Here is a 24076-nt window from a genome sequence, read left to right on the forward strand (position 1 = left end):
GTGGTCACAATTCTCAGGGAGAATGACAGATCTTCTTCAGGTTCCCGGCAGGGTGGCTCGAGACCTTCAGTGGTGGGCCTGTCAGGAGAACATTCTGAAAGGAGAACAGTTTTGGCAACCCTGGCCGGAGATAACAGTAGTCACGGATACCTCACTCACGGGGTGGGGAGCCCACGCCAACGACTTGACCATCAGCGGTCGTTGGTCTCCATCGGAGTCCAGACTACACATCAACCTGTTAGAGCTGAGAGCCGTCAGACTTGCGCTGAAGGCGTTCCTGCCAGCTGTACAAGGGAAGAACGTCCTGATAATGACGGACAACACGGTGGCCATGCATTACCTCACCAAAAGAGGAGGCGTAGGATCACTACCCCTGTGCAGAGAGGCGATGCAGCTCTGGTTTTGGGCAATCCAAGAAGGAATCTCTCTATCGGCAGTTCACCTAGCCGGAGAGAAGAACTTGACAGCGGACGCTCTGAGCAGGCAGAACAGTCTCCCACGAGTGGGAGCTAGCTCAGGAAGTCCTTCAAGAGATCTTCGCCCTTTGGGGAACCCCTCAGGTAGATCTGTTCGCCACCAGCCTAAACAGGTAATGCGACCTGTTCTGCTCAAGGGAATTTCCCCCGACAGGAGCTCTGGGAGACGCGTTCATAGTGGACTGGGAGTTTCCGCTTCTGTACGCGTTCCCACCGGTCCCTGTCATTCCTCAAATGATCAGGAGGTTGAGAAGATTCCGGAGAACCATGATCCTAATTGCCCTGGATTGGGCCAGGAGAACGTGGTACCCGGACCTTCTACACTTGTCCATCTGCCCTCCAATTCGACTTCCACTCAGAGAGAATCTACTCTCACAGAAGGGAGGTCAGGTTCTCCATCCAGACATCAAAACCCTCAACCTTCACGCTTGGCTTCTGAAAGGCTTAAGTACAAGGATTGGGACCTCCCTGATGATGTTATGGAGGTGTTGCTTTCGGCAAGGAGGCCAGCAACAAAGTCTTTATACCGCTGCCGTTGGAACAGATTTTGCAGCTGGTGTAGAGAACAGAATATCGACCCATTTTCATGTGGTACACCAATGGTTTTGTCCTTCCTACTATATTTGGCAAATTCAGGCCTTCAAATTGGCACCATTAAGGGCTATCTCGCAGCGCTATCCATCTTTAAGCGTACTGCGGAAGAACCATCCTATTTCAAATTACCCTTGGTAATACAGTTTCTAAAGGGGTTAACCAATGTTTATCCCCCAAGACCATTCCAAGTTCCCCTATGGGATTTAAACTTAGTACTAACTTTCCTGATGGGTACACCTTTCGAACCTCTCCATTCTTGTTCGTTAAGATTCCTTACCCTTAAAACTGTTTTATTAATAGCACTTACATCTGCTAGAAGGGTGAGCGAATTACAAGCTCTTTCTTGTAAAACCCCTCATACAATCTTTCACAAAGACAAAGTTGTCCTGCAAGTGTAGCCTAATTTCCTCCCAAAGGTGGTTTCTGAATTCCATATCACTCAGAAGATTACCCTACCATCTTTCTATCCTCCTCCTCACCCAGGGAAAGAGGAAGAGAGGTTACACAGGCTAGACCCTAGGAGGGCTTTAAGTTTCTACATTAGTAGACTAGCTAGGATAAGACAGGCAGACCAGCTGTTTGTAGGTTACACAGGTCACAAGCTGGGGTTACCAATAACTAAGCAGACCATTTCCAGATGGATCATTCTAGCCATTCTGGAATGTTATAAACTGGCAGGGAAAGAGCCCCCTCAAAACCTTAGGGCTCATTCGACCAGAGGTATTGCAGCTTCATCGGCCCTCAAAAGAGGCGTGCCGGTTAAAGACATATGTGCGGCCGCTACATGGTCGTCTGTCCATACCTTTACACATTTTTACAATCTGGATTCCTCCTCCAGTCAAGAGACTAGGTTTGGAAGGGCTGTACTGCATTCTATTCATCAATAGAAGACAGCGTGAAGTCAGTACTCCCTCCTCCGAATATAGAATACTGCTATGGGAGCCTATCTAAGATGAGGAATACGTCGGAGGACACAATCCCTTCGAAGAACAAGTTACTTCTTACCTTGTAACGTTCTTTCGACGGGATGTTCCTCCGACGTATTCCTCATCGACCCTCCCATCCATCCCCGCAGTTCTACTTCCCTTGTTGTTGCAGCTTACGCTCCTTCAGGGTGATTAGTCTAGTCCAGACAGTAATACTGTGGGCTACAAAACGGAACTGAGCAACGGACGCTGCACGCAGCCTTTATGGGCAGGATGACGTCGACGTCGATACGGCGGCTGCCGAGGGACATCGACTCGGAGGACGTCGACGCGCAGCGCCCTCTAGAGAAAAAAATTTCCGAGGCCAGCAGAGCTGGAAGGAGATATCTAAGATGAGGAATACGTCGGAGGAACATCCCGTGGAAAGAACGTTACAAGGTAAGAAGTAACTTGTTCTTCTGAGTGACAGATCCAGAGTGTAGGCCTGTTTGCAACACTCCAAGAGGAAGCTTCTACTTTATGCCTCCAGAGAGGGACTGGGTCGAGGCTTCCTGGGAGACGCCCTAGAGATTTCCTGGGGCTAAATACTGATTCCTCTTCATTCACTTCAGCAAATGTCCTTAGTAACCTCTTTAATTCCATTCACCCAGTTGTATGCATCAGTGCTTGTGAATTTCCCACAAGTATGGAGGCAAGGGGATGGGACGTAGGGGTAAGATAGTTACTCCCCATAGTGACTAACGTACTCCTAGTCCATAGTCCCCTTTCTCCAGCATGGGGTCTGGCATGGATTCACATGCTCATGAATATTCCCTGTCGTCGGGCTGGGAATCCTCTGTAAAAGAAAAAAACAGTTTCACTTCCACCTAAAAACGGCATTTCTCCTCTAAACCAATCGCTGTCCTCTGGGTCATACTGCCCCCAAGAATGACAGTCCTCTCCCTAAGCCCCTCCTCTGGCAGCCATCTTAAGATTTTTACTGCACGCTTCAGTAGTGGGAGTCCTCGAGTTTGCTCTCCAAGCTATTTGTAAGTTTTTGTGTGTTTTCGGTGGAAAAAGTTATTTTTGTTTCAAAGAAGCCTGTGTGCTCTTTTCTTCATCTGCCGTCAGCGTAGACCCGTTGTCAGTGAAGTTCAACGCGAAGACCATCGAAGATTCTACAAGGCCTTTGGGCTTACTTCGCGCCCTCTGACCATGACGGAGGAGGAGAAGGCTCTTGTCAGGCACTGCACCAAATGCGGGCTACGGAATATGTTTGTGGAGGATAAGGACCTGCAATGCCTCTACTGCCTGCACCCGGACCACAAGGAAGTAGAGTACAAAATGTGCTTCTGTGTCTCCAAGAAATCCACGAAGGACAGGCGTAGTAGGCTGGCGGCAAGGCCTCTGACCTGTGCTGCAAGCAGGATCATGCCTCACCCAGGACAGGCGGGTCTGAGGAGCGGTCTTCTAAGTCCTTTGAAGATGCCTCATCCGTAGGAACCGCAAGTCCGGGTCCACTGGGATCGCTGCAGAAGCGGGTCATAAAATGGATAGGGCACGATAAGCATCACCTTCCGCCTCCATTGCCAGCCGACAATCAAGCTCTTCTTTGAAGAGGAAGTCATCTACCTCGGCTAAACAACGTAAGAAATCCAAGAAGCCGCGGACGGAGGAGAAGGCCGAACAGCCCAGGCAGGCTCAACCGGCACAGGCTAAGACCTCGTCGGCAACTCCGTCGACAACTACTACTGCCACGGGCACTGATCCTGCAAGGGTAGCTCCCATGGCTCAGAAAGTGTCCCTACACGCAAGGTGCGACACCGCCGCAGTGACTTTGGCAAAGTCTGCAAGCATGCCAGAAGGGGTGAAACCAGCTCAGGCCCTGGTTCAAGACCCACAGGGGGAAAAAAAGTGGGGGGCGAGGAGGCCCCGAAAACAGCCCTTCCAGGCCATCACCGAAACTATGGTGGTCTCGTCCACAGGCGACGAAGATCAGGAGTCCCTACACACGGTCCACAAGGACGTTGAAGAGGAGGGCGACGACAGCGCAGGGACTTGTTTTCTTGCTCTGCCTTCTCAGCTGAGGGACATTTCCTTCGATATTCTGTCGACTCTACACACCTTGGCGTCAGAGATATCCAATATCCCCATTTCAGCCTCCTCCACCACGTCGGGTCCCTTCTTCCCCCAGCAGACCCAGACACTGGTACAGGGACGGATGATGACATTGTCACACCGGACGGTGAATCACCACATTTGGATGCTCCACGTAGCGTGTCCCCACCGGATGAGGTGGGGTCATTCCATTCCATGATCGGCAGGGCCTCTGAGCTATTCCAACTGGTGCCCGAGGAGGGCTTTTTGTATCAAAGACGCGAGGCCAAGAGGAAGACTATCATGGCAGTGCCCCTTCTGGATGATATTTGGGAGGAGGGCCTGGCCCTCATAAGAACCCTTGCACGGCTCCAGCCAAATGGGATAGGCTGGAGAAGAAATATAGGGTGTCGGACTCCGCACCCTAGTGCCTGAGGTTGCAGCCATCGCCGGATTCGGTAATATCGGTGGCCGCGAGGAAATGGTCGGCCAACCCATCCTGCTCTTCTTCAGTCCCTCTGGACAGCGAGGGTAAAAGGATGGACACCATGGGAAAGAAGGTGATTGATACCGCGGCGTCCACTATCAAGGCTGCCAACGCACTGGCGATCCTGGCCAAGTCCGACAGGGAGCTGTGGTACATGCTGGGGCCAATTCTGGAGTTCCTCCCAGACGCTAAGAAGATGGAGGCAATCACTCTCTTCCAGGAGGGAGAAGCAGCGTCGAATCACGTCATCACAGTGGCATTGGAGGTCGCAGACATGGGGTTCTGGCATATGGGGAACATTGTTTGCCTTTGTCGCAAAGGTTGGATGAAAGCCACACATTTCCGTCAGGAGGTCTAAGCAAAGGTGCTGGACATGCCCTTTGGAGAGAATCTGTTTGGGAAGGTTTGGGAAGGTCGTCGCCGAGTCTCTCCAGGCCATCAAGACTGATACGGCCCATTACCTGGGCACACTCCAGCAGCCGCTCGTCCTTTTGCTCCTCCAGGGTAAAGTCGAGCAGGTCTTCAAAAGGTTTCTCCATGTTGTACCGGATCCTCAACGCAGCAAGCCTACAGAGGCCGTTCCCAGGCCTACGGTAGCGGAGGACAGCTTTGCCGTCGCCTACAGGGCAGGATGTCGGCGCTGAAGCAAGCCTGAACCGACCAGGATGTTGGCCCCCACTCGTGCTCCCCGGTGGGAGGCCGACTGACTAGATTAGTCAGCAAGTGGAGAAAGATCACCACCGACAGATGGGTGCTGTACGCTCACCCAAGGACACAACCTGGAGTTTCAACGCAGGTGTCTGTGGATCCCTCCGGTTACTTTTTCGGAGCAGCACATCCCTCAACTCCTGGGAGAGGTCTGGGCAATGCTGCGAAAAAGGGGTGATAGAGCTAGTTCCCCAATGGCTCCGGGGCTCCGGAGTCTATTCCAGATACTTTCTGGTCAGAAATAAGGCGGTGGGGCTGGAGGCCCATCCTAAACCAGTGACATCTGAACAAGTACCTAAAGTCCCAAAAGTTCACGATGGTCACGTTGCAATACATGCTCAGCCAACTGGAAAAAGGAGACTTCTTGACATCGTTGGACCTGGAGGATGCCTACTTCTACGTCCCCATTCACAAGAAACATCGGAAATTTCTGTGTTTCGTGGTACAGGGACAGCACTACCAGTTCACAGCAGTACCTTTCGGCCCCTAGAATGTTCACGAAATGCTTGGCACCAGTGGCGGCCCATCTCGGTCTACAGGGCATACACGTATACCCGTACCTGGGTGACTGGCTGATTTGCGCCCACTCGCGGGAGCTGGCCAACAGACACACAGGTGTGACTGTCCGACTTCTGACGGATCTGGGATTCTCCTTCAACTATCCGAAGTCCTGCTTAACGCCTTCACAGAACGCGCTGTTCCTATGTGCCAGACTCAATACAGAGTTTTGCCTGGCGTCTCTTCCCTTCCCCCCCCCGCCCCTCCTCCCTCCCTGGAGGAGAGGCTAGCAGCCATTCAAGGAAAGTGCAGTGCAGTGGCTGTCGTCGACGAAGACTGCCACGGTGCAGGCCATCAAGCCGTTACTGGGCATGATGTCGTCCTGCATCTACCTCTTCCGGCTCTGCAGGTTACAAATACGACCCCTACAGGAATTCCTGGGTGCCCGCTGGATGCAGGTGTCTGGGAGTTTTACGGACAAGATTGCTCTCAATGACGAGTTATGACGGACGATAGGATGGTGGGGCGTCCGCTCCAACATCTCCCAAGGCACAGGTTTTCAGAACCTCCCTTACCAGGAGACAGTCACCACGGACGCCTACCTGGAAGTGTTCTGGCCCTCAAGTCATTCCTATCGTCTCTAAAAGGCAAGGTGGTGAAGATCTTCATGGACAACACCACCATGTTCTAAATCGGGAAGCATGGGGCACTCGATATCCGGCGCTATCCAAGGAAGCGCAGGACTTCTGGCACTGGGCCATCGGACAGCGGATGTTGTTCATCCCCTCTGCACCTGGCGGCAGTCAAGAACACCATTGCAGACTCCCTCCGCAGCACAGGGAACTGCGGGTTTGCCACGAGTGGGAGCTTCGTCAGGATCAGGTGGACCGCCTAGTCATCAAATGGGGCAGACCCCAGATCAATCTGTTTGCGATGGCAGCAAACACCAAGTGCCACAAGTTTGCCAGCAGATTCCATTAGCCGAGGAGCCTGGGGGATGCAATCTCCTTCCTGTGGGAAGGGCTGTTTCTGTATGCGTTTCCTCCATTCCTGCTCTTGCTACGAGTCATCAACACACTCAATGTCCATACATGATGATACTCATCGCACCGGCGTCGCTGAGGCAAATCTGCCTCAGCCACGCCAGTGCGATGTCAGACTTTCAGCGTCGCCTCCGGTCAAGCTGCCAGTGGTTCTGGATCTTCTCACCAGAGAAGGATGCATAATCCTTCATCACACCCAGGATCGCTGAACCTGAGGCATTGGCTCCTGCAGCCCCAGAGTTTGAAGGATATGAGTTGCCTGCGTACTGGAGGGAGGTCCTCACCAAGACCAGAGCGTCGACCTTGAAGTGCCTCGGTCACAAATGGAATTGTTTTGCTACGTGGTACCAATCTCAGAAAATGACCCCTCTCAGGGTCACGGCCCTGCAGGTCCTTCCATACTTGCTATCCTTGGCCATGGCCGGACTGGCGCATACATCTATCGAGGTACATCTGGTGACTATCTCCAGCTACACCAGGTCTCCAAGAAGATCGTCACTTGGTTCCCACCGACTCGTCAAGGAATTTCTCAAAGGACTTTTTCCGATCATTCCTGCCGGTGAAGGCTCCTGCCACGGCGTGGGACTCAACGTGTTTCTGGCGTGGCTCATAGGGGCCCCCTTTGAGCCTATGCATCAGGCCCCACTCAAGTTCCTCTCCTGGTAAACTGCTTTTCTTGTGGCCATCACCTATGCCAGAAGGGTAGGTGAGAGCCAGGCCATATCCTGCAAGCCACTGTAGCTGATTTTCCATGAGTCGAGGGCGGTGCTGCGTACGCAACCCTCCTTCATGCCGAAGGTTCCGTCGGAATTCCACCTCATTGAGCCTTTGGTGTTTACCTGTTTTTTTTCCCCACAACCTTCGCTTGCGGAAAGGGCCTTGTACTCGCTGGACTTTGCTAGTGCCCTGAAGTTTGACGTGACATGCACAAAGAGTTTTTGGAAGACCTCATAGCCGTTTGTGAACTTTGGTCCTGTGAATCATTGGAAGGCCTTGTCCAAGGCTTCCATTTCAAGGTGGCTCTGCGGCTGCATCACGCACTGTCGTCATTTGGTGAACCGACTGCTGCCAAGGTGTCCGAGAGCCCACTCCACAAGAGCGATTGCTGCGACGACAGCGTTCCTGTCTGGTGTGTCCCTGCTTGACATCTGAAGGGCTGCTAACTGAAGGTCCACGCACACCTTCACGAAATTCAACTGCGTCAACAGGGATTCCAGGAAGGGCCAGAGTCGGTCAAGCAGTACTGCACAACCTGTTCGCTTGGTAAGAATTGATCGCTTATGTTGAGCCTTGCCACCTCCCGTGGTTCTATTAGTTATTCATGAGCATGTGAATCCATGCCAGACCCGTGCTGGAGAACAGTTACATGTAAGTAACTTAATCCTTCCTCTATACTCCTGCCACCCGCTCTAAAAAGTTCCATCAATTGCTAACATGTCTACCGACCTTGGCAATTGAAAAGGACTGAAGAGCAATGGTGGGGCTCGAGAAGGAAGGGCTAAAGTCACATGCTGGACCCAGGTAAAAATAAAGACGGATGAATATTTTTTGATGCCATCAAAAAGTGCTCTGGTTCTGTCCCGAAGCACTGAGTATGCCGCAAGTATGGAGGAAAGGGGACTATAGACTAGGAGTATGTTAGCCACTATGGTGAGTAACTTTTTCTTTCTTGTAACTCAATATTGAATTGCAGCGAGTGATGCTGCACTGCATGAAGACAACTGAAAATGCAATTTTACATTTCCCTCATATAGTTGCAACCGGAAGTGGAACGATATGAGTGGGTGGTGATCAAGAACCCCACTGAAGGCAGAGAAACTGACTCGGATACTGTTAGACCCATGGCATCGGTTAGTGAAATTTCACGTGAAGACCCTTCTGAGCGTCTGTCTCCCTTCCTGGCTACCCGACACTTTAACCTTCCCACCAGAACAGCTTCCATGTTCATGGCCGGCAGCATGGACTGTATCATTATAGGTATGCCTTTAATGTTCCTAAAATAACAGCTTGATGTTCTGCATTTGGCTTTATAGAAAAATAGCAGTCCCTTAATGTTTTCCTTTTCATTCTCTGCAAAACCATAAAAAAAGTCTTTGTGGGTATTTATGTGTAGCTGCTACTTTTATTTCAAGATGCATGCTTTATGTAGAACGCATTTCTTTTCTTCAATTGTGTTCCTAGGTGCAAGAATACATTAAATGGAGGGGGAAAATATTATACATCCAGTGATTCCAATTGAGCTGCATGGTAAAGAATGTTTTATGAAATGTCACTATGTACTATTGAACGTTGGCAAGTGACTTGAGAAGGGACGCTCAACTAGGGTGAGAGGCAGCATTGGACCAAGCCCTCAAAAATTGAAAGAATGTTTTTTTGTGTGGCTACTGGTCTCTTCCTCTGACACGTCTGCAGGTTTTGATCACTGGACAGGCGCAAAAGCGCTTCATTGGGACATAAATTGCAACCTAATCTAGAGTCCAAAATGTATGGCTCTGTCAACTCTGGTTCTTACCACCAAATCTCCTCACTTTCTGTTGCTCTTTTCAATAGTGGAGTAAGGATGTATTTTATAAGCGAACCATCATAATAGAATGAAAGATCAGCTATGTATCATATAGCTAAACCATATTGAGAAACATGTTTTCATGGGTAAAATGGCAAGAAAAATGTCTCTATCCTGCAACCCTTTTGGAAACCACAACTTATTGTTCTAATTTAGAGTTTCTAAATGCAAACACCCCTTTTTGCCCTCTCCCCACCTCTGGACCTAAATTCTACATGTGCCTAAAAAATCAAAACGATGACTTACCATATCAAAGGGAGAACTCCTGTTTATCTGGCGGAATGTGTATTATTCCTATGGGCTCAACAACATATAAGAACGCTCTCCTTGTCGGTTTGCTGTACAAATGTCTTCACCGTATTTGAACCAAAATGGGAGCCGTTCCATGTCAACATCTGTTTAATAATCATTCAACCATAAGTTATTTTTTCCATCCGATATAGCACCTTAACTTTCCATAGCCATTCTGCTTTTGTGGGAACGGTAGGCCTCTTTCAATATTGAGCTAAACAAGCCCTTGCCACCAAGAGAAAATGCTAAGCCATCTGGGGATAGTATTTTGATTTCTCTTCTTTGGGTGGCAAACTGAACAACTTCAATAGAAATGGTGCATTTATCAATTTCTCCCTTCAGTTTTCCTTTAACCAAGAGAGTGCCTCTGATTAGTACATCTCTACATACTTGGGACATCCATGAAACAAGGTCCTTTTCTCCCTACAGCCCCTCCAACATTTTGTCTTGAACACCTGGCTACATCCTCGATAACCTGGCCAGTGGTAACTGGCAAAGGTGTAATAACCTGATGCTGTGCAATTTGAGCGAATTATTTGTTGGTATTTTTCACACAACTTAACAATATATAAACAGTGAAATACTAAGTCATTCAACACTAATATTCATCCACCATGTCCCCCCACCTCATGCTTGATTGAGGTGCCCGAAAAGAGATGGATATTGATAGATATTGCGTGTACTTGTTAGAGCCAAAATTTGTTAGTGTTCTTAAAGTTGACAAATAGTGCTCAATGTTCATGATGATAGCCCAGGTACATACAATTGTCTACATGGATGCCCCATCTCCTAGTCCATTTTGTTCTTATTTCAGCAGCTCGAAGTCTTGAATGGCATGTTTGGAACTCTAGTATTTGTCTTTACATGATCTAAAAGCATCAGAGTTGAATGCGATTTTATCATTAATGGACTATATCTTAACATATACCAATCAAACATCTGGGAGCTAGGCTGCCCTCCAAGCCACCACAACCGGCAGCAAGCAGTCCTTTGAATAATAGCTCTGCACAAAATGTATAGACCCGCAAGTGTATACCAACTCTCATGGCATTGCAATATTATTTTTGTTAAATGGCGATCTCCTTACACATGCACCCCATGTCTTTTTAATTCACAAATTATTCTTTATTTTATATCGTACAAAGTTTTTCAATACAAAAGCAGTGTATAAAAATAGCTTACATTCTTTAAAAAGTACATAAATTGAATCTCTAATAACAAATAATTAGATTTATATTTAAAAAAAACACTTCATAGCCAGCAACGACCCACACTGTATCACATACAACCCTCATCAATCATTCACATTCATAAATCTCATGCTGTGCAAAATAGTGCAATTAATAAGAAACAATTAGTACGATAACAAGAGAACGGTCTTACAACTCGACCCCAAGGTGCAAAGTGAGCCTAACACGTTAATGCACCCATTCACTACAATGCAGGCACATATAAATAATACTATTTCGATATGAAAAAGTTTCCCTCGCAGTTGTGATGACTGCAACAACTCTGTCGTCCGATGGAAGTTTAAGCCAAAAATACTGTCGACTCGAGTTTTGGCTTGCGTACTGTTTGATTTCTGTACCCAAACCATCTTCAGGACAAACAAAACCTTGATTGAGTTTGCATTAGTGTGTTGCCAAGTATCGATTTGGAAGTCTAATAAACAAGGTAAAGACAAAAGGAGAAATAAGCTAGCGGAAAGACAAAAAAATAACAGAAGGGAAAGATGGAAGGATTGGGGAAGGATGTGCGGATGGTAGGAAGAACAGAGTGGGGAGGTAAGACAAAAAGGAGAATGGGAAGGAAAAAGACAACCAAAATGGATAATTAATAACCACTGTTGGATCAATAACTATTATTTATTAATTTAAGGTCCCAAGCACCTTACTATGTCCCACTGCAATGTGTAAACTCAAGAATATATTAAAATATTGAAAACAATTGCTGTTTCAAAGACTTTACGGGAGAAACCAGGAAGGACTCGCGTGTGCCTCGAATCACGGAGGTGTCTAACCCTCCCCTGCCCTGGGGGGCCCACGCCCCCTCTCACTATGGCCCTGGGGAGTTCTTGAATATCACCCATCGGGTATCAAAATCAAAGGGGTGAGGCTGTCAGAAAGTTCCAGACAACCAAGTGGTACTGATATCCAATGTCTTTAAACCATGTATTTAACATCCAAAGAATGGAATCGCTATATATTGTTGGTTAGACTAGTTTCCTAGCAAACCATGTTATGGGGGGGTTCCCCAAAGGGTGCCTGCCTACCTCAGTCATCTAAATTTGGATGATCCCAACATACCTTAAAGGAATGGTTCGGTCAAAATGTTTTATTTCCCCTACGGGTCAGCCATGTGTTTTTAAGCCTAAGTTGCTCGATTTTAGAAAAATTTCCTATGGACCTTAACCGAGTTTTCGTCCATTAAACGCATGCGAAAACAGGCACAAGGGAGCTGCCATTTTGTGATAATCCTATAATTTCCCCCATCGCCCTGGCTGGCCTGCTTTTGCGGCCCTAAATCATATCCCCCGCCCCTGAGCCTGTCATCAGCAGACGCGTACCGCCCATTTCACAACGCCAAAGCACGTCTCGTGTCAACATTCGCTGCGCTTCAGCTAATGACGTGTCGCCATGGAAATGGCAGGACGCCTCTTTCCTCAATGTATAAACGGACCATTTCACAACACACAGCAGCAGATTTTCGATTCCATTCCTCTCTCTGTGTTACTTTGAGTATTCTGTGACTCGTTTCTGTGCTCTGGTCAGCTACCTTCGTTGCTTGTAGCCCGTGTGGACAGATACCAGTACCACCGCTATCAATTATTTTAGTTTGTGCAACACACAATGGATACAATAATGCCCTACGAGCCCGAGTATACCGAGGAGGAACTACTGGAAAGGGAAACACGCGAAAACGATGGGGCTTCGGACAGCAGTTGGCAGGACGAATCAACGGATGAAGACACTGGACCTAGTCGCATGGACGGTGTTTCCACCTGGTGCACATGCAGTCGGTGCGAGCTAATGCCAACCGAGGAGGAGAACTGCTGCTGCTGTGAAAACTCGGGATGCGTGGCCTACATTTCGGAAGGTGAGCCCGACCGCAATGCATCACCGAGCTGCCAGACTTCAGGGCAGCCTGCCTCACACGGTCCGTGTTAAGGATAGTGATGGTGCTTATGCACGAACTTCGCGCAACTGTTCGTCCTCGTAATCCGAGTAACAAGTAAGTATACTCTGCTTGTGATGCCACTCCTATTTCAAGTTCTTCTACTATATCTAAAATTACATATACATATCATTGTAACGCATGAAAGTCGTTCAATAGTGTGCAGTCTCTAGATAGCATTTGTCTGAGCAGAATGCCATTAGTTACAAGAATTGTCATTGACAACAAACGTTTATTAAACTTATCTTGGTCATTTAAAAACAGTTTGTTTCATTCCTTTTCACAGGTGGTACAGGCTGGTGGCCTATCGTTCCTTTACATGGTGGCTTCACGGGAGGCTTGGACACCGCGTTCGAAGAGTGATACCTGCCTGTGCCGTTCGTGCCATAAGAGAAACGTTCCCGAGTGACAGCGGTCAGTACAGGGGATTTTCTCTCGCTGTGCTGCAACCTGAACTGTACAATGTGTAAAGTTTTGTATTTTTGTGTCATCAAAATAAGCTACAAAATAAAACACCACATATATTTTAACAACGGCTGTTTCGATTTTTTTAAATCAATCAAGTGTGTCTCCATTCAAGGATGGACGTCAGACACCTGTGCTGGGAATGGGTGAAGTTCAGGTCGCTGTGAAGCGGGGTAGTCACTATCTAAGCTAACATAATATATTATCAATAATGCATGCACTAAATAACACTTGTTCAAAGTCTTTCAGTCGGTTATGTCTATAAAAGTCACAAATATATCAATACTATCAAATAACATTGGATTATACAGGCCTTAGGTCAAGGGTCTTGACCACTATAATACACTGTTTGAAGTGTGGGTCTGTGCTCACAAGAATCTCCGATATGTGGCATTTGTTATTGATAGGCAACGATATACTGCAGTAGGGGTCTAATGTTAGTTGGAGGATCTGCTAGGTGGCCATCATGGCGTGGTCAGTGGTCTGCGACATAAAGAGAATACCTTGCAGGGATACAGGGTCAGAATGGCAGTAACTTTCCACTGGCGAGGGTGCGTGGGCAAGGACACGTTTGTGGAGATGAACGAGCCATGTGCTTGGTTCAGGCCGGTTCACATGCAGGACCGTGATCTCAGAGAGTGATGTGTTACATTTATTAGCTGTTGCAAATACTTCTGGAGTTTTCCAGTCAGAGTGGGAACGAGGTTGTGGGCCATGTGCTCTGCACGCTGTACTATCGCAGTGAGGCCTGGTCACCAAAATGGAGTGGAAAGGGGGTACAAAAATGGATGCCCCATGTCCTGCTCAGTGTTCCCATCTACGCGAATGTCATGCAAGTTAACATCACATAAGGGCAAGGGACGGGCGCAAACGGCCAAGGTGCCAAACAGCATGTACACTTCAAAAGGTATCCCACGCCCAGGGGCCATCGCTCACATGGCCTCCTCAGACCCCGTGTCTCCAGGCAGGCCTCCCCTGAGGCAGGCCGCCCCCCTGCAATAAACATAATACCACGACATACACACGTCATTCATTCACAAACACACCCCTGTTTCTAATACTTTATAAACCACTTGATATGTCTCATGAGAACATCTTTGTGCTTTGCAAGTCAACTCCTGAACCTTCTACTTGAGAAGCACTGAGATCTATGCTAATCTGCTCGTCGCCGTGCTATCTGTGACCGCTTCGAGCAAACTTGTCAGTGAGCTGCCTGTGGCCATCTACCTGTTCTCCTGCAACATACTGCTCGGCCTGCTGAATCCAACTGTTTGTTGGTCAAGGTAAGGCCATGTATCCTAGTCATATTTCGGTCATTTTTACATTTCAATCTATTTGCTATTACAGTACCCAATAGAGCTATGGTCATTGGTCTCATTGCTATTGACTTGAGTTTCAATTGTTATGCTATCAATAGATCTATTTATTTTCATATGTGTCAATTGTCATCGAATTGCATCCTTCGGGGGTCCAGTCTATAATGTAAGCATGGTTCCTTTTCATGCAAGACAAAACAGAAATTTCTGTAACTTATGCAAATACTAAACCGCACATGATGAACTGGTATAGTTCCGGCGACCAAAACAAACCTTGCATTGAGCATGGTATGGTTCATTTACTTTTTTATGACATTTTTATCCATCAAGGTTTTATAATATTTACTTTTCAGAATTTTCAACAATGCCTGCCTGTTCGATTAGCGGTTGCCCTTCGAAGACCCATGCTAAATCTGAAGGCACTACAATGCATGTATTCCCGAAAACTGTTGATCAAATAAGAGAATGGGTCAGACATTGCGGATATCCACTGGATGAGCTGGAAAGTAGAGTCCAACAAGTCTTTGAGGACAAGAGGGGTGATCGATACCGCATCTGCAGCCGGCACTTTCCCTCGAACATGTACACCACATCTTGGGTAACAAAGAAGAACAAACGGCGATTGACACGAAAATTGCTCGCAAACGCTATTCCCACTCTATTCATCCACAATCCGCCACTGGTGAGTCAAGTGTCCGTTTTTAGCTTTAGGCCTTGCGGTAGTGTGTAGGTAGCCGAATGGATTCATTGATATTTTAGGTGTTGTTTCCAATTTGTAATAATTTCGACATTGATATGAGTGTATAGCTTTTTGAATAATGACATTTATCAATATATTATTTTTAGATTTCATAACCCACAAACGAAATCTATATATGGGCACAGGGAACTGTGCTATATTGCGCATTACTCAAGTATTCTGTCTCCTTACATGGCAATTTTAAATATTGGCATTTCATTATCAAACAATAATTTACCTTTACAACTTCTTGACTATCCCTTGAATCTGAAGCAAGAACATTCTACTTCCATCACATGCTCGCAGTTATCAACCACTTCTAGCGTGTATTGGGTAATCGTACTTGGCTATTCCGCTACAGACTTGTTTTATGCATGTCAAGTAATAGTTTGTATGTATCATGTGATTATTTTACCAATTGTTTGGTTAGTGCTTTCCAATTGATATACACCTTAGTTGTCGTCCCCTGGTGTTTGTTTTCAGTTATAATTAGTGTTATCCATACTAATGCAAGTACTGTCTTTCAGGGAGATGCTGAAGCGTCCACCACATTGACAACAGCCCTAGATGTTCTTCAGCAGCCGAGGTATGGATACTGACAGCTCAACTTACCATGATCATCAGGACTGGAACATTTGTCGTTTGATTGTTCTACACCATGTTTCATTTGTGGTTAGCCATTGATATGTACCTGTGCGGTCGACCCCAAGCGTGTGTTGTGTTTTCAATATTGTAATCCTTACTAATGCAAACACTATGTTTCAGGCAGTTGTTGAATCGTCAACCCACGCACTTGATGCAGAGCCTGACATTCAAGTAATTCCGGTGGAAGCGGGACCATGCGGATACGAATCGGTGCAACAGCTTTCGGAAGTGCGCACCACATTGACAACAGCCCTAGATATTCTTCAGCAGCATGAGGTATGGATACTGACAGCTCTATCGAGCGTGATCATATAACGTGATTCCATTTGCTATACTTTCTTCGCTATTAACGCAAGTACTGTGTTTCAGGGAGATGATGGAGCTTCCACTACAATCACAAGATCCCATTTAGATGATGCAGATGTAAAGAAATCGGAGAAATAAGTCGATTAAATCAGATCATTTTTAAATATTCCTCGATTCTTTTAGACAATGCAACGTTTGTGGTTATCTCTTTATATGTACCTGTGCTGTCGACCCCAAGTGTGTGTTATGTTTACGATATTGAAAACCATACTAACGCAAGTACGTTTCAGGGAGTTGCTGATGCCTCCTCTTCAATACAATCATTCGTGGCAGTCCATGTAGAGCCAGAGGTATGGATACTGACATCTCCATCGAACTAGGTCATCAGAGCTCGAATACTTGTCGTTTGATTGTCCCACACAATGTTTAAATCGTGTTTTATTGAGATGTACATGTGTGTTCGTCCTCGCATGCGTTTTACGCTAACAATATTTTTATACACAGTAATGAAAATACTATGTTTCAGGGAGTCGATGGAGCCTCATTCCGTGCTGTCTATGCGGATACAGAAAATATAGTCGTTGTAGCGCAAGAGGCAGGGGGAGACATGCGGATACGTATCGGAGCAACAGCGTGTAGATGTTGAAGGTCGAGTCAAAAAAGTTGCAAAGAAAAGAAACCAAAATAAGGTTAGTTACAAACAGTTCATAACTTTAGAATTTTTTTTGTGCTGGGAACTATTTTGTTTTTTTCCAGTCAATTGTACTATACTTTATCTTGTGTTTAAACTGAATATCCCTTTTCCAATCTGTCCTCTAGTTACCTGTGGGTCTACGAACTATACATACACAGACAGTGAAGCGAATGAGAGATGTTGCTTGCCAGACCATTTACACTATGGAGGAACTATTAATTCAGAAGCGGCATGTTGAGACTCGGGATGCTCATGTCCAATGGCCAGAACATGAAATGAATGTGTCCGGAGAATCCAGCAAAGTTTTATTGGACCATTGCTACAGTACGACCGCACCACCGCAACAACATGATACTGGATGTATTGAAGATAGCTCTGAAGTAGTCGCAGATCAATTCACACAATCTACACCCGCTAAAAATTTGCCACCAAAAAAAGCTGTCGACATTGTTGTGTTCTCCCATCAATGTTGAAGTAGCAGATGTTGAAATGACAGAGAATTAACCAGCAGCAGCATTCATCGACGCATCAGAACTTGATAGCAGCGATATTTCTTTAAAATGTGGTGATATGTCCTCAACGTCACAGGCCGAAACAACTTCGACGCAGGATGACAGTCTAATGAAAGAGGGCAAATACATAGTATTCGACAGTTGTTTGATTGATATTATAAGTATGCTGAAATGTGGGCATTCCGTCAGAGGGAAAGTATGTGGGAAGCCATTGATTCATGTGACTCATCAAAAACAAGGCAGTAACGTCACAATACATGCCGCCTGTAGATTACATCATACGTTCTCATGGTCTGCACAACCGATGCTGGGGAAACTGCCAGCAGGCAATCTACTGTGTGCAGCTGCATCACTTTTTAGTGGCTCCAGTTTTAGAAAGTTAGAGTCTTTCTTTCAGTTTGTGGGACTCCATTTCATTTAAAAAACGCAGTACTACAAATACCAACATGATTATCTGTTCCCGGCCATTAGTGATGCTTGGAAAATTGAACAATTGTCTCTAGCAAGTACATTCGAAGGCAAACGATTCAGGCTAGCTGGCGATGGACAGTGCGACAGCCCTGGATTTTCTGCCAAGTACTGCACCTACCACTTTCAGGACATGGATAGTAAGAAAATTGTGAGTTCGGTGGTCGTGCAGGTAACACAATGTACATCCTCAGTGGCCTTCAGTTTCAGGACTGGTTGGTATCTCTGGACCTTCAGGACGCTTATTTCCATGTGCCTAACCATCTCAAACACAGGAAATACCTGAGGTTCGCAATTGGCAACTCTCACTATCAATTTCGAGTACTGCCATTTGGGCTGACCTCCGCCCCGAGGGTCTTCACCAAGTTAATGTCGGTAGTGGCTGCAAGTCTAAGGAGGGAAGGGATTCACGTCTACCCCTACCTGGACGATTGGCTGATCAGGGCTGTTTCTCCGGAGCAAGCTCAGATCCAGCTAAATCACGTGTGCTACTCCCTTCACAAACTGGGCTTCTCCCTCAATTTAAAGAAGTCTCAAATGATACCATCGCAGAGACTCCAGTTCATAGGAGCGATCCTGGATACTTCCCTGGGAAAAGCCTCGCCACCAGAGGTGAGGGCTCAAGATATTCTACAGATGGTTACCAAGTTCCAACATGCCCAACGTCTCCCAGCCTTCGACTTTTTGAGGTTGCTAGGCCTCATGGCATCCTGCATTTTCCTTGTGCCAGAGGCTCGCCTGAGAATGAGATCCCTCCAGTGGGCACTGAGGACTCAGTGGTCACAATTCTCAGGGAGAATGACAGATCTTCTTCAGGTTCCCGGCAGGGTGGCTCGAGACCTTCAGTGGTGGGCCTGTCAGGAGAACATTCTGAAAGGAGAACAGTTTTGGCAACCCTGGCCGGAGATAACAGTAGTCACGGATGCCTCACTCACGGGGTGGGGAGCCCACGCCAACGACTTGACCATCAGCGGTCGTTGGTCTCCATCGGAGTCCAGACTACACATCAACCTGTTAGAGCTGAGAGCCATCAGACTTGCGTTGAAGGCTTTCCTGCCAGCTGTACAAGGGAAGAACGTCCTGATAATGACGGACAACACGGTGGCCATGCATTACCTCAACAAAAGAGGAGGCGTAGGATCACTACCCCTGTGCAGAGAGGCGATGCAGCTCTGGTTTTGGGCAATCCAAGAAGGAATCTCTCTATCGGCAGTTCACCTAGCCGGAGAGAAGAACTTGACAGGGACGCTCTGAGCAGGCAGAGCACAGTCTCCCACGAGTGGGAGCTAGCTCAGGAAGTCCTTCAAGAGATCTTCGCCCTTTGGGGAACCCCTCAGGTGGATCTGTTCGCCACCAGCCTCAACAGGAAATGCGATCTGTTCTGCTCAAGGGAATTTCCCCCGAGAAGAGCTCTGGGAGACGCGTTCATAGTGGACTGGGAATTTCTGCTTCTGTACGCTTTCCCACCGGTCCCTGTCATTCCTCAAATGATCAGGAGGTTGAGAAGATTCCGGAGAACCATGATCCTAATTGCCCCGGATTGGGCGAGGAGAATGTGGTACCCGGACCTTCTAGACTTGTCCATCTGCCCTCCAATTCGACTTCCACTCAGAGAGAACCTACTCTCACAGAAGGGAGGTCAGGTTCTCCATCCAGACATCAAAACCCTCAACCTTCACGCTTGGCTTCTGAAAGGCTGAGGTACAAGGATTGGGACCTCCCTGATGATGTTATGGAGGTGTTGCTTTCGGCAAGGAGGCCAGCAACAAAGTCTTTATACCGCTGCCGTTGGAACAGATTTTGCAGCTGGTGTAGAGAACAGAATATCGACCCATTTTCATGTGGTACACCAATGGTTTTGTCCTTCCTACTATATTTGGCAAATTCAGGCCTTCAAGTTGGCACCATTAAGGGCTATCTCGCAGCGCTATCTATCTTTAAGCGTACTGCGGAAGAACCATCCTATTTCAAATTACCCTTGGTAATACAGTTTCTAAAGGGGTTAACCAATGTTTATCCCCCAAGACCATTCCAAGTTCCCCTATGGGATTTAAACTTAGTACTAACTTTCCTGATGGGTACACCTTTCGAACCTCTCCATTCTTGTTCGTTAAGATTCCTTACCCTTAAAACTGTTTTATTAATAGCACTTGCATCTGCTAGAAGGGTGAGCGAATTACAAGCTCTTTCTTGTAAACCCCCTCATACAATCTTTCACAGAGACAAAGTTGTCCTGCAAGTGAAGCCTAATTTCCTCCCAAAGGTAGTTTCTGAATTCCATATCTCTCAGAAGATTACTCTACCATCTTTCTATCCTCCTCACCCGGGGAAAGAGGAAGAGAGGTTACACAGACTAGACCCTAGGAGGGTTTTAAGTTTTTACATTAGTAGACTAGCCAGGATAAGACAGGCAGACCAGCTGTTTGTAGGTTACGCAGGTCACAAGCTGGGGTTACCAATAACTAAGCAGACCATTTCCAGATGGATCATTCTAGCCATTCTGGAATGTTATAAACTGGCAGGGAAAGAGCACCCTCAAAACCTTAGGGCTCATTCGACCAGAGGTATTGCAGCTTCATCGGCCCTCAAAAGAGGCGTGCCGGTTAAAGACATATGTGCGGCCGCTACATGGTCGTCTGTCCATACCTTTACACGTTTTTACAATCTGGATTCCTCCTCTAGTCAAGAGACTAGGTTTGGAAGGGCTGTACTGCATTCTATTCATCAATAGAAGACAGCGTGAAGTCAGTACTCCCTCCTCCGAATATAGAATACTGCTATGGGAGCCTATCTAAGATGAGGAATACGTCGGAGGACACAATCCCTTCGAAGAACAAGTTACTTCTTACCTTGTAACGTTCTTTCGACGGGATGTTCCTCCGACGTATTCCTCATCGACCCTCCCATCCATCCCCGCAGTTCTACTTCCCTTGTTGTTGCAGCTTACGCTCCTTCAGGGTGATTAGTCTAGTCCAGACAGTAATACTGTGGGCTACAAAACGGAACTGAGCAACGGACACTGCGCGCGGCCTTTATAGGCAGGATGACGTCGAGCGTCGATACGGCGGCTGTCGAAGGACATCGACTCGAGGGACGTCGACGCGCAGCGCCCTCTAGAGAAAAAATTTTCCAAGGCCAGCAGAGCTGGAAGGATATATCTAAGATGAGGAATACGTCGGAGGAACATCCCGTCGAAAGAACGTTACAAGGTAAGAAGTAACTTGTTCTTTTCTTCTATTATTTATTATTATTTATTTTTTTAAAGCCTTTCACCCTTTTTAGGTCGATTAAATGAGTACCAACACAGGTTGGGTGATATTGTATGCATATTTGTTCTATAAAAAAGAGCTTAAGGGTAAGTGCTATACAATAACATTTTATAATTTGGCATTGGACGTCTGCTTGGATTCACAGTAATTTAGTGTACATAGGAACAATGCTATTTGATGCCACTTCCTGTTTTGTCAAGGGTTGAAAGGTCGTGTTTCATTGCTTCCCGGGATGTCACTTTGGGGTGGGGTCAAATGACATCACTTCAGGTCAAGGTTGATGAGGCAAGGGTTGGGCCACTTTTTTGAGGTGAGGGGTGGACTCTTATTTTTGGGTGACCGGGCCTATTTCTTGTACCAGTCCGACCCTGAAGAAAAGGGCTCGACCTAAATCCTGGGCACCTACGAGCTGGGACGAAGGCCCTATCCACATCGGGACCCTTTGAGGCCTCGATCCGATTACATCACATCGAATGATCACTCGAGGCAAAAGCATAAGTCAAGGTCCTCAACACCTTCGACGCTGGCAGCACCTTTGATGCCAGCCAAACCCTCGATTTCGATACCAAAGGCATCAACGCCAGCTGCGGCATCATTGCCAGCTGTGCCATTGACGCTGAGCACCCCACTAAAGCCTATGGTACCAATGAAAAAGGTTTTGACGACTCGTCCAGCTTCAAAACCATTGTTTATAAAACCTCAAACCTGAGAAGACCTATGTACCTCTACCAAGAAAAGACTATTTTAAGTCTCTTCTATATATGAGGAGAATGAACCCTCAGATGCCAAGGCTCCATTTGGCCTCCAATCTGGTTTGCCAATTGTACCGGAGAATTTTATTGCAGAGGAGTCAAGGTTGAGAGACCTCTATGACAACCTATAGACAGCAAGTGGGGTGGTCACCTCACCTGAGTTGGAGTTTGGGAGACCAGAGGCTGATGCACCCTACAGACAACTCATGTCCTAGGTAGTGGACTACATGGTGTGGAGTAGGCCTCCATTGCCATTCAAACAGAATGATCTAACAGACATCCTAGATAGGGGTCCTCAGTCAGATCCTATATTACTGTTTCATATTGCCCTGCAAAAAAGGGTAGCGACGAATTGAGAAACACCAGAAACCAATATGGCTGTAAATAAAAACTTGACCAAGAAGTACTGCCCTTCCAGTAGTGACCCCGACTACCTGTCGAAACACCCCACTCCAGAGAGTCTGGTGGTGCAGGCAGCTACAGAAACATCTAAGCAAGCGGAGACAAGAGCAGAAACGGATGACAAGAGTAGATGTAAATCTGCCAACTCCACATGTGGCCTTGCAAAATTTACGTTCACTCTGTGGGACTGCATTGCGAATGGATTGTTTCCTCATCTTATGATATTCATATCTCGTCAGCTTTGCTTCTTTGGAAAAAGAATTCTCGGCAGAGGGCGCTGTGGACGAGGTTGTGGCGTCTATGTCCCTCGACGGGCTCCGTACCGTGTCGATGTCACCATCAGTATAAGTAGCATGTGCCACGCCCGTTGGCTTCAGTTCAATTTTTCCGATTGCTTTGCTCTTGCGTTAACAGCGCGCTTCGATTTTTCTTCGAGAAAATGTCGTCGTCTTCTACCCCTTCTACTCCCAACACGGGGTTAAAAAAATGTGCCGAGTGTAGATCTAAAATGTCGATCACTGACCCTCACTGCGTTTGTCTTTAGTGCCTGGGTTCGGACAATCGGACCGGCTACTGTGGCTCCTGTCTGTCGATGACGGAGAAAAGGTAAACTGGGGGTGGGGTGGGAAGCTTCCAAGGCCTCTTCGAAGGCCTAGTCAAAAAAACATAGAAAGTCGGGTGAATCGAAGGATTCAGATCGGCGTAAACGTTCGAAGAGGTCTCGATCACGTAGTAGATCGAGACCTTCTTCTTCGGAGAAGATGAAAAGGAGACGCAGATCTCCCTCCTCTTCCTCTGACACATCTACCGAATTGGTAAGATGTCCGACTAAGTCGGATTCCCCAAGGAAATGGGATGAATTTAGAAAGCAGATGATGAGAATGCGGCCTCAACCCCCTCAAAGAAACCTGGAAAAAGCCAGACCACGGTCGCTCCGTTGAATGACGCAGGAGAGTCAAAAACAACTGTGGGCAGAACCAGTAGTAAGGGGAAGCTCGAAAATCTCAACCCGGCGTCAAATTGTCAGAGGTTCCTCAAGAATCGAGTGATTCCCCGACACCGACGAAGAAACAGAAGTCATTGAAGCACTCGACGACTTTGTTGACGCCGACGGCTTCGACACCAAAGCCGAAGGAGGTTTTGACACCTTCTTCGAAGACTTCATCGATGCCTTCGAAGACTCCTTCGATTCCCTCGAGGCAAACTCAGACACAAGAAAGGAGGTTTACTCCCTTACCTAAATCAGACTTTTTTAAAGTCCATGTCCTGTATCCTTGAAGCGGAGAGTGCCTCAGAGGAAGAAGTTTCTCCTTTTGGGGTACAGTTTGGTACCAGAGGGGTGCCAGAAGAGTTAATCGATTTAGAATTGAAAATTAGAGACCTGTGACACCCCTCACTCTGCTAGTGGCATTGATACGTCACCAGAACTAGAATTTACAAAAACTGACCCTGCAGGACATGCAGATTCAGGGTACAGGAGTTTGATGAATAGGGTCGTTGAATACATGGGCTGGGGTAGATCCTCACCCACATTTGATCAGGATGATATGACTGATATCCTGGATCGGGGCCCCCAGAAGGACCCAGTTCTCCCCTTCCATAGTGGAAAAAAACTGGGAGGCTCCTGAGGCTGCTTCTGCAGTTAACAGTAATTTTCCTAAGAAACACAGAG

General features: G+C 47.0%; 1 protein-coding gene across 14 annotated transcripts in view; it reads left to right on the plus strand.

Annotated features, from left to right (window-relative positions):
• The window catches only part of TBC1D24 (TBC1 domain family member 24), a 1120122-nt gene that overhangs the window by 1000439 nt on the left and 95607 nt on the right, over nt 1–24076 (plus strand). For all 14 annotated transcript variants that reach the window (XM_069646948.1, XM_069646944.1, XM_069646940.1 and 11 more), the window contains one exon: nt 8563–8785. In XM_069646948.1, coding sequence (XP_069503049.1) covers nt 8563–8785 — 223 coding nt within the window. The remainder of the gene's footprint in view (nt 1–8562; nt 8786–24076) is intronic.

Source organism: Ambystoma mexicanum, chromosome 2q (assembly GCF_040938575.1).
Source record: "Ambystoma mexicanum isolate Mex_15411 chromosome 2q, UKY_AmexF1_1, whole genome shotgun sequence".
Lineage (NCBI taxonomy): Eukaryota > Metazoa > Chordata > Amphibia > Caudata > Ambystomatidae > Ambystoma > Ambystoma mexicanum.